This window comes from Enhydra lutris, unplaced genomic scaffold (assembly GCF_002288905.1).
Source record: "Enhydra lutris kenyoni isolate GAN:26980312 unplaced genomic scaffold, ASM228890v2 scaffoldscaffold1, whole genome shotgun sequence".
NCBI classification, from domain to species: Eukaryota; Metazoa; Chordata; class Mammalia; order Carnivora; family Mustelidae; genus Enhydra; species Enhydra lutris.
In genome coordinates, this window is record NW_019154085.1 from 65,024,161 (window position 1) to 65,042,846 (window position 18,686).

Sequence of the window (18,686 nt, forward strand, 5' to 3'; positions counted from 1 at the left end):
AATGCACCTGAGCATTCTGTTCTTTTCAACAAAGCCTGCACTCAGGGGAAACTAGTTAACCAGAGCTTAACCTGCTGGGGTTATCAGAGCCTCACTAACCTGGGAAAAGGGAAATAGCCAAGGCCATGCTCTAGCCATCCTGTCTCACCTAAGAAGAAAAAAATCCCAAACTCTTGTTAAATTCACAGTCCAGAGGCAGACTCACTAAAAGACTGAGACCTAATCACAGGGTAGGAGAACATTCCCCTCCCCCCGACCTCAAACCACATTACTAAATGTGTATTTAGAGCAGTTCCTTTTACCCAGTACATCATGTCTGCATTCAAGAACAAAATTTTAGGGACGCCTGGGTGGCTCAGTTGGTTAAGCGGCTGCCTTCGGCTCAGGTCATGATCCCGGCGTCCTGGGATCGAGTCCCACATCGGGCTCCTTGCTCGGCGGGGAGCTTGCTTCTCCCTCTGCCTCTGCCTGCCACTCTGTCTGCCTGTGCTCATGCTCTCTCTCTCTCTCTCTAATAAATAAATAAAATCTTAAAAAAAAAAAGAACAAAATTTTAAGGCATACCAAAATGCAAAAACAAAACAAAACAAACAAAAAAAAAAAAAACCATAATTTGAAGAGACAGAGCAAATGTCAGAACCAGACATGAAATTTAAAACGGGAAATCAATAGAGAAAATCAACAAAACCAAATCCAGGTTGTTTGAAAAGATCAAAATTAATAATCTTCTAGCCAGGTTAACTGAGGAGAAAAAAAAAAAAAAACGAGGACATAAATTACTGGTATCAAAAATGAAAGAAGGGATATCACTATAGAGCCCACAGACATTAAAAGGATAACCTAAGAATAACATGGAAACTCTATGCCTATGAATTTAATAACCTAGATGAGATGGACCAATTCCCTGAAAGATGCAGTCTGCCAAAACTTACACCAGAAAAAATAGCAATCTGAATAGGCTTCTATATTTTAAAGAAGTTGAATAAGTAATTAATTACCTTCCCTAACAGAAAGTACCAATCCTGGAGATCACTGATAAATTCTACCAAACATTCAAGGAAGAAATTATATCAATTCTCTACAACCTCTTTTAGCGGACAGAAGCTAAGGGATCACCTCCTAACTCATTTTATAAGACCAGCATTATCATAAGACCAAAATCAAAGACATTACCAGGAAATCACCTACCAATATCTCTTATTAACAACAAAGAAGCAAAAATTCTCAACAAAATATTAGCAAAGTAAACCCAACAATTTACAAAAATAATGATGAAATATGACCAAGTGGGATTTATCTTGGGTATGCAAGGTTGGTTCAAATATTTGAAAATCAATTAATATAATTCATCAAATCAAGAAGCTAAAAAGAAAAATCACATGATCCAATCAATAGATGTATAAAAATCACTTGACAAAATCCAGCACCAATTCATGATAAAAACTCTCAATAAACTAGGAATAGAGAGGAACTTTCTGAACTTGATCAAGAATACTATGAAGAATCTAAAGCTAAATCATACTTAATGGTGAGAACCTCAAAGCTTTCTCACTAAGATCAGGTATAAGGCAAGGATGTCCCTTCTCACCACTTCTTTTCAACAGTATACTAGGAGTGCTAGCAAATTTAATGAGAAAAGGAAATAAAAGGTATACGGGTTGAAGAGGAATGAAACTTTGTCTTTTTAAAAAAAAAACTTTTTCTTCACAGATGACATGATCATCTATACAGAAAATCCAAAAGAATAAACAATGAATAAATAATTATAGCAAAGTTATGAGATACAAGGTCAATATACAAAAGTCAATTGCTTTTCCATATACCAGCAATAAGATAGAACTGGACATTAAAAACAATACCATTTACATTAGCACCTCCAGAATACTCAGGTATAAATCTAACAAAATATGTGCAAGATCCATGTGAGGAAAACTACAAAACTTTGATAGAAAAAATCAAAAAGGAACTAAATAAATGAAAGATATCCAATGTTTATGGATATGACGACTCAGTATTTTCAAAATGTCAGTTCTGCCCATCTTGATCTGTAATTCTAATCGAATCCCCAACAAGTTATTTTGTAGATATCTGCAAACAGACTCTAAAATTTATATGGAGGCAAAAGACCCAGAATAGCCAACACAAAATTGAGGGACACACAGAGAGCCAACACAAAAAAAATGTTGAGGGCCTGACACTACCCAGCTTCAAGATTTCCTATAAAACCACAGTAATCAAGGGATGCCTGGTTGGCACAGTTGGTTAAGCATGGTTTTGGCTAAGGTCATGATCTCAGGGTTGTGAGACTGAGCCCAGCATTGGGCTCCCTGATCAGCATGGAGTCTGCTTAACACTCTCTTTCCTTCTGCCCCCACCCACTCTCCCTCAAATTAAAAACAAACAAACCAACCAACCAACCATAGTAATTGAGAAATTGTGGTAGTCATGCAAGAATAGAAAAACATACTAATGGAACAGAATAGAGATTCCAGAAATATACTCTATAAATATGGTCAATTAATATTTGACAAAGGAGCAAAGACAACAGAATAGAGCAAAGATCTTTTCAACAAACGGTGCTGGAACAAATAGATATCCATATGCAAAAAAACAAAAAACAAAAAACAAAAACAAAAATAAACAAAAAAACAGTGAATCTAGACCTAGACCTTAAATCCTTCCCAAAAATTAATTCAAAATGGGTCACAAATCTAAATGCAAAATGCAAAACTATAAAATTCCTAAAAAAAAATACAGATGATCTTGGGTACAATGATGCCTTTTTAGATATAACAACAAAAGCACAATTCATGAAACAAATAATTGATAAGTTAGACTTTATTAAATTCAAAAACTTCTGCTCTGTGAAAGACAGAGTCAAGAGAATGAAACATTTGCAAAAGACATAACTGATAAAGGATCATTGTCCAAAATATACAAAGAACTCTTGAAACTCAACAATAAGAAAAAAGAAAACGAAAAATGGGCCAAAGACTATAACAGAAACCTCACCAAAGAAGATATACTGATAGCAAATAGCATATGAAAAGATGACCCACACAAATGCCATGAGGGCAATGAAAACTAAAACAAGATACCACCATATACCTATTAGGATGGCCAAAATGCTGGTGAAGATGTGGGGCAAGAGGAACTCTCATTCATTGTTGGTGGGAATGCATGATGGTACAGCCACTTTGGAAAGCAGTTTGGCATTTTTTTTTCAGTGTTCTAAGATTCATTGTTCATGCACCACACTCCGTGCTCCATGCAATACATGCCCTCCTTAAAAAAATTAAAAATAGGGCATTTAAAAAAAATAAAACTAAACCTACTTTTACCATGTAATCCAAGAATTACACTTCTTGGTATCATCCAAAAGAACTGAAAACTTAGGTCTATACAAAGCTCACACATGGACATTTACAACAGCATTATTCATAATTGCAAACTTGAAAGCGACCAAGTAGTCCTTCAGTAGGTGAATGGGGAAACAATGTGTGTGGAACACAGAGCAATAAGCAATGTGTATTATCCATAGCTAAAAAGAATCCAATCTGAAAAGGCTAGGTCCTTCTAGTGATTCCAAACACAGGACATTCTGGGAAGAGCAAAACTAGGATTCCAAACACAGGACATTCCGGGAAGAGCAAAATTAGGAAGACAGTAAAGAGATCAGGTGCTGACAGAGGTGTAGGAGAGGAGACAGGCAGAGCCCAGAAGATTTTAGGGTAGGGAAAATACTCTGTGCTGAGTGCAAAGCCGGACCTGGGGGCTTGATCTCATGACACTGAGATCACAACCAGAGCCAAAACCAAGAGTCATAATGGTAGATGCATGTCATTATAAATCTGTTCATCCCCACGGAATGTAGAGCCCCCAAAGTGAAGCATGATATAAACTATGGATTTGGGGTGATAAGGACGTGTCGACACAAGCTCGCAGATGGTCACAAATGTGACGCTCTGTTGGAGGATGTTGAAAATGGAGGAGGTGATGTGTATGTGGGGTCAGGAGGTAAAGGGAACTTCTGTATTTTCCTCCTAATCTTCCTGTGAACCTAAAATTGCCCTTAAAGAAAATAAATTCTTAAAAAAGCCAAAGATACAGACTCTCCTCTCGAGCCTCCAGAGAGACACACGGCCCTGAAGATACCTTGATTTTAGGCTGAGACCTATGTTAGACCACTCACTTCCCAAACTATAAAATCATAAATGGGTGCTCATTTCAACCACGAGGTTTGTGGTACTTTGTTAGAGCAGCAGTAGATAACGGACACAAAGACCAGCCAATGACATCCACTGGGCAACACAGATTTCCCACTACACCACCAGTTAGCAACTGTATGAATTTAACCAAGGAGAACAAAGTTTTCCTCCACTCTGGGAACTGCAAAATAAAGTTGACAGTATATTCTAGGAGTCTAGTTTCAATGGGGAAAGAAAAGTTAATATGAAGAAAGCTCCGAAACCGAAATATGCTTGTTACTTTTCCAAGACCCAACATTTCCAGGAAGAAATCTTACCACTCATTATATCTCCAGGGATATGGGAACCGGGACCTGAAATAACTTTGCAAACAGCCCTCAGAATTATTCAGCTCTGATCAAGAGGACAAGTCCTAAGAGACAACCTTCCCTGAGAATGCTGGAGAGAATTTTTAGAATGCAAAGAGCAGCAGGTTACCTCATCAGTGGCTAGGAAAGGTGGAATATAAAAAAGGATAAGGGAGACAGCCTCTGCATAGTGACAGGAAGGATAACTTAAAATACTAAGGCATTTGTTAAAATTTCAGCTAGGCTATCAGGTAATTAACGTTGACTTAAATGCCACCAAAGCTTTTTAAGGTACCCGATACATTTGAGACATTTTCTCTCTTTGCCTATCTGTTCAATGACATTAAAAAGCTCAGGAGGAAGAAGCAAGAGTTCAGGGAAGATATGAAAGTTCCCGAAATGTGACCAAGGAATTGGCCCAGGAAGGGGGATGGACTGCTGGTCAGAGCACTGAGGAACTTATGAGGAGAGAGAGGAGAGGAAGGAAGTACCCCCCCCCACCCTCAGCCCCCTCCTTGCAGGTTGCAAGTGGGGTCCTACTCCTGGCGCAGACAGCAATGGGACGTGGCACAATTTACTGCAGTTCTCTGAGGTTAGAGGAGAGCTCCCCTGAAAACACCCCGCCTCAGAGGTATAGTTGTGGGTAAGTTCCACAGATTCGTGCAGCTTCTACCTTTAGGCTGTCTGGAGGGGCCAGGAAGACTTCTGTGTTTTGTTTTTTTGTTTGTTTGTTTTTTTAACCATAGGAATGTTCTACTAGAGACGGGTCTGGAAGAAGCAGCATTTCACATAGATACTTCAAAACTCACACAGTGAGCCTTGGCAGGGACAGCCCACTGATGCCGGGGGCAACTCCAGAAGTAATCCAAACTGGGGGTACAGGAAGGGCAGTGCTCGCTCCTATCAGGGTCCTCGCCCAGCAGGGCTTTTTCTGCCACAGACACCGCCCCGCAGTTCTTACAGCATGGAGTCCACACATATTTTTGAAAATAAAATATGGAGATCATATTCAAAGTATTACCTTGCTTGGGAACTTTTATAGAGAAAACCTAGTAAAGAAGTATTTTTTGTACCCATTTCCACTATACCATCAAAAATACAGAGTTGAAAAATAAAGACTTATGAAGCATCTTGATATTAAAAGTTTGTGAGATCCATCTTTATTTTATTATTTTTTTAAAGATTTTATCTAAGAGAGAGCAAGAGTGGGAAGAGAGAGAAGTAGACTCCCCTCTGTGTAGGGTGCCATACGTGGGGCTTAATCCCAGGATCCTGGGATCATAACCTGAGCCGAAGGCAGATGCTTACCCTGCTGGAATCACCCAGGCTCACCTGAGACCCCGAGACCCACTTTAGTTAAGAATTACTCAGTTGGCACTTGTGTGACACACATTCATTAAGGGCCTATCACTTGCTGGACATTGTGTAAGGCTTTAAAAGCATAAGGGCAATCTTTCATCTCCTCCAGCTGTTATGTCCCACAGATGTCACTCTCTCTAACCCTAGGGTGCTCACAGCCAACAGTCAAGAGAGCATTTCTTAAAGAATATGCACTAGGAGGAAGAACCCAAAAGAACAGCTACAAAATGGGAGCCAACATCTGCGTTTGGTGAGCACGTTATACTCAGGAATCATTCGTCTGTGTGGCTTTCTCAGTACAATAACTTAGTTAAAACCCTACCCTAAGAACTCAGCCCTTACGGAGTGAGAGAGCAGTGTTGGCAGCTACATAGACAGTGACATCCTCTGCTGAACCCAGAGAGAACCACAACCAGCCCCTCCAATCCCCATGGGCCCGGATACCAGGCTTACTCAGTTATGTATCTCCAGGTTTCTCCATGTCTGAGGGTATACAACGCCAAAGTCAAAATTCAATGCTGGAAGAGACCTTTTCTACTGGGCAGTATTCAAACACCATTTTTGCACATAAAAGTTTTTATATGCTGCCATACCAAAAAACTGGGAACTCTATAAATATCCAATAATACATTTTTAGTAATAGGTTTTGGCACAATCATTCAAAATATAAGGCAGCCACTTAAAAGGATTGTGTAGATCTATCTTCATTGACACAAAAAGATAACAAAGACATTACCAAATAAAGCAGATTATAAAACACTGTGTTATGTGAAACTAAATTTTGAAGATGTTATTGTAGAAATATTTTAAGTCCACATTAATGTAAGTGGAGGAAAAAAGACCAGAATATTCACAGAGAAGTTAATAATGATGTATCCCTGAGTAGTAAGACTGTGAATGATATTATTTCTTGTTTTTTTCTTTCCTTGTTATTTCCTAAATTTCTAAGATACCATTTACCACTTGAAAACCAAGAACTCTTTACATTCCCTATTGCTGAAAGTCTTCATACTCACAAACATCTTCTTGCTCCACTGTCCAAAAAAAAAGTGACTTTATCTCACCATGATTGGTTTTTAATTCTTCTATTTTGATTTCATTACCAAATTTTTCTTCATATAAACCTTCCTTGAGCATGTTTATCAGTAGAAGGATGTTGTATGTACAAAAGGCTTATATCCTACACCACACCACATCACCTTACACCAACTCCCTATCAGTACCACTGGAAGAACACCAGAAGACCCAGTCTCCAGCCTGTCCTGGCTCTGGGACCACAGAAAAGTTACTTAATATCTCCCATCTCTCTTTTTCATCTGTGGGCAGCAAACACAGGACAAAAGGAAAAATGAAATCAGGCATGTAATGTGACAGTCCTTTTAAAATTACAAAATCGAGGGGCGCCTGGGTGGCTCAGTGGGTTAAGCCTCTGCCTTTGGCTCGGGTCATGATCTCAGGGTCCTGGGATCGAGCCCCACATCGGGCTCTCGGCTCAGCAGGGAGCCTGCTTCCCTTCCTCTCCCTCTGCCTCCCTCTCTGCCTACTTGTGATCTCTCTCTGTCAAATAAATAAGATCTTTACAAAAAACAAAATAAAATAAAATAAAATTACAAAATTGCTATTTGCATCATCTCTAAAATATCTTCAGGTATGCCTGTCACAATATTAATTGATGAGCTTATTAGGAAACATTGTTAAAAAAAAATATTTCCATGAGGGGCTCTTGGGTGGTGCAGTCAGTTAAGTATCTGACTCTTGGTTTCGATTCAGGTCATGATCTCAGGGTTAGGAAATCAAGTTCTGCTTTGGGCTCTGAGCTCAGCAAGGAGTTTGCTCAAGCTTCTTTGTCTCTCACTTTACCCCTCTCCACGCTCGCTCACTTGCTATCTCTGAAACAAATCTTTAAAGAAAAATATTTACATGATGTCTTAATAAGAAGACAGGTGAATGTAACCATCCTAAGTGCACTCAAAATGGAACTGAATAGAGCCCAGCCACGGTGTCAAGTGGGGAAGAGCACAGACCCAGACCGTCTTGAAAAGTCCTAAGTTCAAGGCCCAGTCTACTGCTTCTGTGCTGTGTAGTATTGGACAAATCACCCTCATGACTCTGCACCTTAATCTCTTCATCTGTGAAAGGTCAGTCACAACAGGATTGATGTCGTGGAGGTTTTATGACAATAAAGAAGACAAAGCACAAACAGCACTTATCCCAGTGCCCGGCACATAGTAGGATCTTTATCTTTCTGAAGGATCTCACTGACGATAAAGCCAAGATGTGTGGCAATGACTCCAATTTCCAGAGGAAAGGAATTTACCAAAAGAGAACATTTCAAAAAATTAAGTAATGTCAAAATATTTTTACTATTAAAGAACTAATAATTTGGTGCCCAGGAATTAATTCATACCACTCCGCTAAACCACCAACACGGTCTTGGCAGAAATAACTTAAGTCTGAGAAGGCCCTTTCTGAAGACCACAGCCTGACATTGCCCCTGGATTCAACCTAACTATTACTCTTCTCAAAATATGGATGCTAAAAAATAAACACTGGTAACCACGGGAACAAGTAACCCAAAGATAACATTCAGACAAAAGTGGTCTCGCCTTCCTTTAACTACCCATAGCTCATCTTTTCATCCGTCTTATTGCCTTTATCACTTTCTACCTTGTGTTAGAGTCATTTGAGCGGGGTCTGATCTCTCTGATCTCTCTGTCTACACAGTAAGCTCTGTGAGTGCAGAAACCCTGTCTTATTCATCTTTGGATTTTCAACAAAGCCTTGCGCAAAGAAGGCCATAAACAGGCAGTTTCTTGGGGGGAGTGGGGAATGTACCTGAAAGCACTGCCATACTGAATACCATACCCACACTGTTTAACCTTCTGGGGAAAAATTAATCAAGCCTCCCAACCACTTGACTAGTAAAACCTATGCATTAATTAACCTGATTTTACAGGCTAGAGAACCATTTAAGAATTCTAATTCCTCTAGAATGATGATAACATGGAATTAGAATTCAGACATGGGTGCTAAAACAGTGATCAACACTGTTTTTATCAGCTTCAGCTTTCTTTATGAAATTATGGTTTACTAAGTCTATAGCAATAGCTCAAGTTCACCTTTTAATAGAGAAATGAAAATAGTAAGTCACATTAGGCAATATTGTCATGCTAAAGGATTTTTACTGAAATAAAAATCATTTTCTAGGGATCACCTTTTCCTACAAGCAGGAAAGTAGTTTTGTTGGGGTCTTAATTAGCCCATCAAGGTGTAATAACACTTCTACCTAATAACAAGGTAAATTCATTATGAGCGCATTGGTGGGCTACCCCATTCCACAGTGTCTATGTACGGCAACTGTAATCCATAGGGCTGAGCTGTCAAAGTATGAACAGCATCTACACCAAGGAATTAACAATTTAACTGATAAGTTTATCATTTTTCCAAATCGCTGAGCCTGGTTCTCGGAAACATATGTTTTATGTCAAACACATGACTATTCCGTTTTATGAAAAATCTACAAAAGGCAAAATATTTGTACAATGTTCAACTGAAACTAGAAATGATAGTACCATCTACTGACAGTGTATGAATTATGAGATGGCCCACTTAACATCTTTCTCCGAGATGTCTTTAACAGGATTTCCTTATGCTATACCTTGATACTCAAGTTTTTTGGTAACACAGATGACATTACCATATATACAATTGGCAAGAAAACCATTGCATAAAAGTACTCAAAAGAGAAAAGAAAAATCTTCTTTTTAAACTATCTCCAGCATTTAACATTGAGACCTAAGGTCTCACCCTTTTTCTCCAGCCCTTATATTTAGCAGGTCAGTTTTAAGAACAAGGTCAACAGTGTATTTTTTCAAGGAGCAAATCAGCCTTTGCCTCTTCAGTCTTTTGCCTACAACCACCAGAAATGAACGGAGAAACAAATACATGATCGTAACCACCATGTATTTGTCTTTTCTTATAGAATGTGACATCTTGAGAAGTAAAATATCTCCCAGTTTCCTACTTACAGGATGAAGGGGAGGCTTAGCTGGCCTTTTGGGGCTGGAGGTGGGAAGAGGGAGAAGGAAGCCATAGTCCTAGCAGGTAGGTCTATAAAATGCTATGTCAAAAAGAAAGTCAGGATCTCCTTTACCAAGAGGTAAGCGGGCATTAGTAAAGGACTGAGGAAACACCTGCTTGAACTCAAGTCTCTCCCCACCAGCCAGTGGGGCACAAGACAAGTAAACATTATGCTCAGATGGCCACAGCAAGTAAGAAGTATAAGCACACTATTTGCCAACACAGTAGCCACACACTGGCTAGATCGGTGGCTCCCAAAGACAGAGCGATGGTCTGTTTGTGTGTTTGTGTGTTCATTTATATATATACGTACACACATATATCAGAGTCTTGATGTGGAGTGAATGAGAAGGGTACAAGAGAAGAAGGCAATGATTCTCTCATCTGATAAACACTGGCCAAAACAATCTTCCAGCTTCCTCTCACACAGGCTGGTTTAAGAGGTAGTTTATCTGGGCCCAGAGAGGGAACAAGTGATCTTGAGTAAACTTCAAGCGGGGAATGGGGAATGAAGAAATCATATGGCGGGGACCAGCCCTGGATGTCCAAGTGATTCTTGAGGAACATGGAACTTTGGAGGTTTCTAAGAGAAGGAAGCTGGACCTGCGAGGGAGGGCTGGTGGTGAAAGAGGAGGGCAGGTGACTGCCACCTTGTACACAGAAGATCATAGAGGACAAGTCCATGAGCCACATTTGTTTATGATTTAAACAGTGATTCATAGACTCCTCTTATAGCTGTGCTCATAGACTCCTCTAAGAATGTTTTTAAGCATTGTGTTTCTGTGTCAATTACAATCACATACATGCACACAGATTTATATGCTGGGACATCAAGATAAGTCCATTTCAGGGATCAAGCTACCAGCTCCACTTTATAGCCACAATCACTAGCCTCAAGGGATCACTGGGACAACCCGCTCATCTCACCACATTTCCCTCGTAAATTTACTCTCCAGCTTCCCTACACAATTATCTCTACCTCTCAAACCTCAAACACTTTTCCCTTCCTCACTTTCAACGGATCACACTCCTTATTTTATGAGGAAATATAAACACCAAAAGAGGACTTCTGCCTTCCCATATCCAAATCCATCAATTTCCTTGCACGTCAGCGGGCCCGCCCTTCCATCATGGTGGCTGCACTGTCCAATGGGGGACCCTCTCCATCCTTCTGAGTAAGGCTGGCATCTGTGTGTATGCCTGGGTGTCATCCCATCCCACCCATCTGAGGACAGCAGTCTTACCATATCCCCTCCCTCATTCCAGGTTTCCTTCCCATTAACTTACACACAATGCCTTTTTAAAAAGTATTCCCTTCACCCTATATTTTCATTGGGCTATCTCCCCATTCCTCCGCCACCCTGGAGAGTAACTTTCTGTTACGTTATCTGTACTAACAAGTAATCTGTTCTTGCTATCTTGTGTTTGCTCTTGCCACTCTGTCCTGAACCCAGTTCAGTCAGGATTCTGTCCCCTGCACTCCACCAAAACAACTCTTGCCATGGTCAAGAATGCGCTGAATTTTGCCAAATACAATGTGAGTTCTTAGTTCCCACTATACTTGATTAACAGCAACGGCTGCAGCTTTTTACTCCTCCTTTCCTGAGACACTTCCTCTGTTTGGTTTACGGGACTGCCATTCTCTCCTCTACCTCGTCAGCCTCTCCTCACCAGCCTCTCCTCACAGATCCGTTGACCACTCTGCATCCATGTACCACCTGAGAGTGTGCCAGTTGACTTGTTTTCACTCACTCCTAGGTGATTTCATTTAATTTCATAGCTTTAAATACCATATGTGCCAACAGTTCTCCAATTAATACCTCTAAGCCCAGAACTGGATCTCCTGTGAAATCTACACGGGTGCACCCGAAAGCCTGCTTAACGTTACACACACGTCCACGAGATAACCCAAGCTCACCACTTCTGGCACTGAATTCTCGATTCCACCCAAACCTGGACCTCCCAATTCTCTTCCCCTCCATTCATCCACATTTTCAGGCCCAGATCTTGAGTAATCTTTGAGTTCTCTTTTCCGTCCAGAATTCAATAATGATTTACTTTTTTTTTTTAAGATTGATTTTATTTATTTATTTATTTATTTATTTATTTATTTATTTGTCATATTGAGAGAGAAAGAGAGTGCACAAGCAGGCAGAGGTAGAGAGAGAAGCAGGCTCCCTGCCAAGCAAGGAGCCTGATGCGGGACTCGATCCCAGGACCCTGGGATCATGACCTGAGCGGAAGGCAGTGCCTTAACCGACTGAGCCACCCAGGCATCCCCAGAATTCAGTAATTACTTGTCACCTCCATTATTCCCCAGCCTGGTCCATCGCATCATAGCTCTCTGCCTGGCTGCAACTGCCTGGCAAAGGGCTCTGAGCTTCCACCTTAAATGGTTCCTGGATGGTGTATGCTCCCTAAGTCAAGCACAGTGTTTTGAAAATGTAACTCAGCTATGCTCACAAATTTGCAATGGTTTCCCACCCACTAACGGTGAAGCCCAAAGTCCTCACCGCAGGCTACACGGCCCTAAAGGATTCAGCCCCTGCTAACTCTCTGACCTGTTCTCCTACCCCTTTGGTCACACTGCTTCCCTGGCTGTTTTTATAATTGCTTCGAACTTGCTTCCAGCTCAGAATCCTTGCAATCATTGTTTGCTCTGCCTGGAACTCTCTTGCTGCAAACAATCTCATGGCTTGATTCTTCACATCTGTCAGGTGTCTGCTCAAATACTACTTTATTTAGAGATCCCTTTTGTGGCAGGATGCCTCCAATACCGCTGTCCTCTGGTGTACAAGCGCTGCATGATCCTCTTCCCCGGGTGTGAACAAGACCTTTAAAGATGATGGGTTGTCACCCCCGTGATTAGGTTACTTGATACAGCAAAGGTAAAGGGATTTTGTGGGTATAATTAAAGTTCCAAAGCAGTTGACTTTGACTTAATAAAAAGAGAGATTAATGTAGATGGAACCGGCTTAATCCAGTGAGAAAACTTTCCCTACCCTTGAAAAAAAGGCAAAGCCCTATTGTGAACTGCGTGTGTGGCCAGTGGCCTGTAGGCACCAAAGACCTCAGTCCACATCTGCCAGGCACTGACTTCTGCCAACACTCAAATTAGCTGGGAGAAGACCACAGGCTCCAGATGAGCAGGCCTTAATTGCACTGTTGTGAGACACAGCAGAGAGCCAATCTAAGCCAGGCCCAGACTTCTGACCTACAGAAACAGAGCGAATAAATGGCTTTTGTTATGAGCACTGAAATCTGCACTAACTTATTACACAACAGTAGAAATCTACGATGCTTTCTTTAATACAGAATAGCACCCCCGTACTTCCTATGCTCCTGATACAGATTTTCCTTTAGAAAACTTGATTTTTCATGTAAGTCATATGACTATCTGAGTATTTCCTCTCCCGGCCTCTAGAAAGCCTTCCTAGAAGGTAAGTAATTTAAATTCGTCCTTTGTTTTTTTTCCATTGTTGCCTCACAGCAGCCAGAACAGCACCATGCATGTAGCAAGTGCTCAATAAATACTTCCAGAGAGAATGAATACATATGCTGCTTACATTTATGTCAGCACAGGTTATGTCAGACCCCAAAAATGTAACAGCATTTAACTTTCAGTTTTAAATTTTAAAAGGATAATTCTCAAAGTAAGTATTGCCATTAGAGGAAACCAGCTATATATTTGAAAAGATTCCTGAGTTCTCAAATATGAAAAAAACTGGTTTAAACGAATACCTTGAAAACATTTAAGGAAAAAAGATATACACAATTAGGCATGAACATATATTCACCAAAAGTCATATTATAATTCATTTCTATTTTTTGGAAGTGTTTCTAGGTGGTTAGAGTCAGGGAAAAAAAATCATTGATTTGTCCATTTCAGTAACATTTTTAATGGATCCTTTTATGATATCCCTCTGAGTAGTTAGCTAAATGTCCATCAAAAAGCAGTACAGTCAATAGGATTTGTTTCTGGTTGAGCCACCATACCAAAAAATACTGATTATTAAAAGCCATGCAGAAAGTGATTGGTTTCGAACACAGGCCAGAAGTCTCTGTTCTATTTGAACTGCTGAACATGTTAAATCAATGTTGTAGATAAAGACGTAAAAGACAGGTTCATCAGATGGGCAACTGACATATGTCCAAACATGATAACTAATATGCCACACTGATAATCACGAGTGAAATATGGACGGGTACGGGGGAGGAGGCAAGCAATGTGTCAAAACCAACAGGTTCACTCTTACAGTGACAAATGTTAAGACATACAGAATGAGTTTTAAAACACAAGCTGCAGTTCAAATTAGGCTTGATAGCCCTTCAAGTGGAAATAATGAAGTCAGAGGTCTTGTTTGCCTGTTAGGTCATGCTAGATCGGTCACCAAGGTGCATGGCTATTTCAAAAGGCAGCGGAAATTTAGGCTGATTTAGGAGAAATACAGAGTATAAACAGAAAAGGAAAAAGAAAAATTACAGAATCTCACTATTATATTCTAGCCTGCCAAGGCCACATCTGGAGGCCTGCATTTAAATATGGGGGCTACAACATAAAACTGGAAAACGGTTCCATGAAGAGAGTTCTGAGGCCAAATGGGTTTTAGAGTAAACCAACTTACATTCCTTCCCTGCAGAACATCTTAGACTCTTTAATATATTAATATTCCTTGTGATTTTCAAAATACAGAGCGTGTTCGTGTATGCGTGTGTGTACAGATAGATGGGACACTACACATGGTTTCTGAGCTTTTCTGAAGGTAGGAGATATGTAGGACCAGAGATCTGTGCTGCAAACTCAGGAAGAAACCACCCAGGCCCATGAGGAACAAGGTAACAAAGGCAGGTGCCTACTAGCTGTCAATAAAGGTGAACAGCTAGGATCATGAGGATACAGAACCATAGGACAAGAAGCAAGGCTACTTGTGCTGTTTTTCCTAGGAAGAAGGAACCCGTAAAAATACAAATGGCTCTCAGAAAGACAAGAGGATGTACTTCTGCATTGTTCTAGGACCTACAGCAAAACAATCTCTGGAGGTAAGGCTCAGGAATATGTACATATTTTAAAACACTCTCTGAAGAGTATAATCCAGACAACCTGGTATCTGCTCTAAGGGTCAGAACTGGAACCCAGAACAGGAAGATCAGTTGGATCTCAAGGAAGAAGGCGAACCAGAACACAGTGTTTTGTTATCACAGGAGTGATTCACTCCAGTATGCACAGAGGTGAGGTAGATATCCAGCACACCACAAAAGAAAAAAATTCCTGGATACATCAAGTAGGAGACTGGGCGGTGGGACGCTCAAGGTCATGCCCAACACTGCGCACTCAAGTGGGCTGGACGCTATCCCCCACGGTCTCGCTCACGACTGTATCTCAGGAGCAAACACGGAGCCCGGCCCAGTGGTTTTATCACAAATATTGGTGGAAAGAATATATGAACAAGTGAAAAATAAGCAAAAGTAGTATCTGGTTCCAAAGTCAAACGAGAAAGGAAGGGGCTATTTCATTCTTCAGAGATCACTAAATATGCATAATTATGAACCATAATCAAGGCTACTTTCAAATATAAGGAAAATGGTCTCTGTAATAATTTCACTTCTTGACTGGGAACCATCTCTGAATTAAATCACACCAAAGCTTGCCATGCCATTCCCCTAGTGAGCATGTGAAAACACACCGCAGATTGCAAATGACTGTCCGAAGCGAGGGGTGATTATGCCAACCAGTATCTACCCTGACAGACTACACTCACTCAGACAGCCGGAAACTAACCTTGAAAATGAGTCCGCTTTTTATAGCCACGGCTCTGAAAAAGGTCCATCAGCCATGTGTTTTATTTGTTTAATTGTCAAAGGAGAACATATGTGTAACTTATTTTAAAAGCACCTTCAGAAACGTGACAGTATCCTGATTGACCTGGTGACTGAAGCTGTTTATAATTACGTGGAAGCGAGTATGTCTTCAGACACCATCTTCTTAACAAAGAATACTCAGGAAGAGGGACCTTACAGTTTAGAAATCCATGAAACAGAAAGAACCTTCACTCACTAGACACAAAAGTTGACACTGTCAGGCCCCACATTTGTATCCATTTCCTAGACTTCTTTCAAAATACATCTGTCATTTCTCCACAGTAGCTGATCAAACCTGCCACTGAAAAATGTTCTGAACAGGCAACTTGTAGAACAAGCATGGTTTATTTCTGTCAGACTGACTGCCGAAGTGTGAAAGAAACTCATTAAAAATCTCTTACTGTGATCTTACATTGTAAAGCTTTTTTTGTTTTATTTTTTTTTTTCAAAAAGGGAAAAAAGCCCAAGAAAGGAAAGGCAAAGGGGGAAAAAAAAAAAAACTTAATGAAGGGTATACTGAGCCTGCAGACATACTCATCTGGTGCTTTCTTTCTTATTCTTCTGTAGTAAGCAATTAGAAAAAGACCAATTAGTCCGGGCATACAGCGTACACACTACCTGTTTGGTGAAATAAAATAACTTAACAATCTTATTTTATGCTAATATTATGAAAACTTAATGAAGGAGGGAAGAATACTGTACTATAGGAAAAGCATTATAAAATAAATGGTAGTGTTTACCTTAATCTTAAAACGAGGTTCACAGCACAAGAAGCTTCTCTATAGTCTTCGCTGGCATTGGGTAGGCCCTTGGAAAACAAAACCGCAAAAAACAAATAAATAAAATCATGATATCCCTTGACTCACATGACCCTTTCTTTATGGAAATTTCCAGACTAGGTCTTTACACACGGCAGGTCCTGCTTGGCCACATAACAAGCTCTGTGTGAAGGTTGGAATGATGCCTAATTCCCATCCCAGCCAAATTGTTTCCAATAGAAAACCTTGGCTGTAGGGTGGGTCCTATGAACAAGGATGATAGTATGAGTAAGTCCAAAGAAGGGTCAGGCATCTTAAAGCAGCATCCCGCAAGCTGAGCCATTGTCTGGACCCACTGGGATTTGGTGATGCACAAAGGCCAGCACCTTAAACATCAGGAGGCAGAGGAAAGTGGGATCCGGCAGAGATGTTCCCTGCCTTTCTCACCTATAACCTAGTTCTTTAAATACACAGCATCAACCACAAATGCCTCTCCTCCACCTCCCCTCCCTACTCCTACAGACCCCTGGACACGATTAGACCTTCCTGCTGTAGTCGAAAAAGAGATTTCAGGTCAAGACTTGGCTTTGCCACTGACCAAATGTGCAACCTGAGCAAGTCATTCTCCAAACCTATTTTCCCACTTACAAAATGGGGATAATACCAGTGTCCAAAGTTTGCTGGAAGAACAAATAATATATATGAAAATGACTTTTACAACTATAATGTGTTACATAACACTCGTCATCCTAATCCCCTTTCCTGTTTCCCTTATTCTATTCGCCTTTGGACAAATTATTACTCCTGACTTGCCTTTTGTCATTAAACCAGTCCTCACAATTTATCTCAAGTTGTTTTACTAAGTTGCCTGATACAGAGAAAAGGACCTAAACTGAATCCCAGCTCTGCCTCTAACCAGTTCTATAATCTTGCGTGAGCCACTTAACCTCTGCAAGTCTATGCTTCCTCAGCTATAAAATAAGGGCCAAGGACTAGATGTCTGACCTCAAACAGGCTTCCTGCAACCATAAAATCCTATCACTCTCTCCTCGGTTTACAGCCGCTTTCAGAAAACATAAATCAGGTATGATGAAAATGAATTTATCGATGCATATGGAGATCTAGGGGGAAAAGTTGTGATACCAAGGCTGGTGGTGCTTGATAGTATGACGATTTTGAGAGCAAAAGGGCTTGCCTATTAATTATATAGAAAAACCAGATTGGGGGCCTACACCCTTTTCCTATGTCCATGTCCCTCCCCTGTGTTGCTCAGCACCCAACCTGACTCATGGCTCCTATTTTCCATCATGTAACTTTTAATATAGATGCATTCCACAGTCCCTGGACTTTTATTTTTACAAGGCAACTTGTAGAGATAAATTGGCCCATAAAATTCCATGATAAAAGGATTATGAAAACAGGTTGTAGAAATCCAACCAAGAACCAAAAAGGAAAAACTATCAATTAACTCTACGGTTTTATGGCGAGAATCTAACAGAATGGGGAGTCATTTTCTTTCCTTTTCTTATTTCACACAGTACCCACAATTTCAGAAGCAGTGTGGTAATCAATCCTTGCTCTTGAACCTATCATTTAAAGGTTGGAAGTCCTGAAAATCATGGTCAAGAGTAACAGTACTCTTTTCTCCATACCTATTTAAAAAAAGAGAGTTTACAAGCCCCCGATTTTGATGGACTGCCCTGAAACTGTCTATCTCCCGAAAATGTTGTTTTTTTTTTCTAAAACTAGGTCTACAAATCATCTCAAATGTAAATGACTGGTGGAGAAACGTACCTGAGAGTCCTGCACTGAGAGGGACTGTATCTGCTCGGGTATACTGCTGGCATTCGCCGCCATCTGTTAAGAGAGGCACCATTACAGCACTTAAGGAAACCAAAATGAGACAGTAAGGTCAGCATGCTTACACCAAGTCCCGATTATCAGAGACAATTTTGCATAAGTAATTTTAAGCTGGTTTTTTTGCATCAAAATGTGATCATTGACAACCTTCACTGGAATCACCTAGGACGCATGGTAAAGATTTCTGGGCCCCACCTAGCCTAGGATTCAGAATT

The 18,686-nt window shown here is 40.5% G+C and overlaps 1 protein-coding gene across 1 annotated transcript in view; it reads right to left on the bottom strand.

Annotated features, from left to right (window-relative positions):
• LOC111145371 (serine/threonine kinase 39) overlaps positions 1-18,686 on the bottom strand; it is a 297,684-nt gene that overhangs the window by 99,078 nt on the left and 179,920 nt on the right. The window contains exons 13-14 of the mRNA XM_022500240.1: positions 18,406-18,468; positions 16,594-16,661 (exon numbers count right to left, since the gene is read on the bottom strand). Of these exons, the coding sequence (XP_022355948.1) occupies positions 16,594-16,661; positions 18,406-18,468 (131 nt within the window). The remainder of the gene's footprint in view (positions 1-16,593; positions 16,662-18,405; positions 18,469-18,686) is intronic.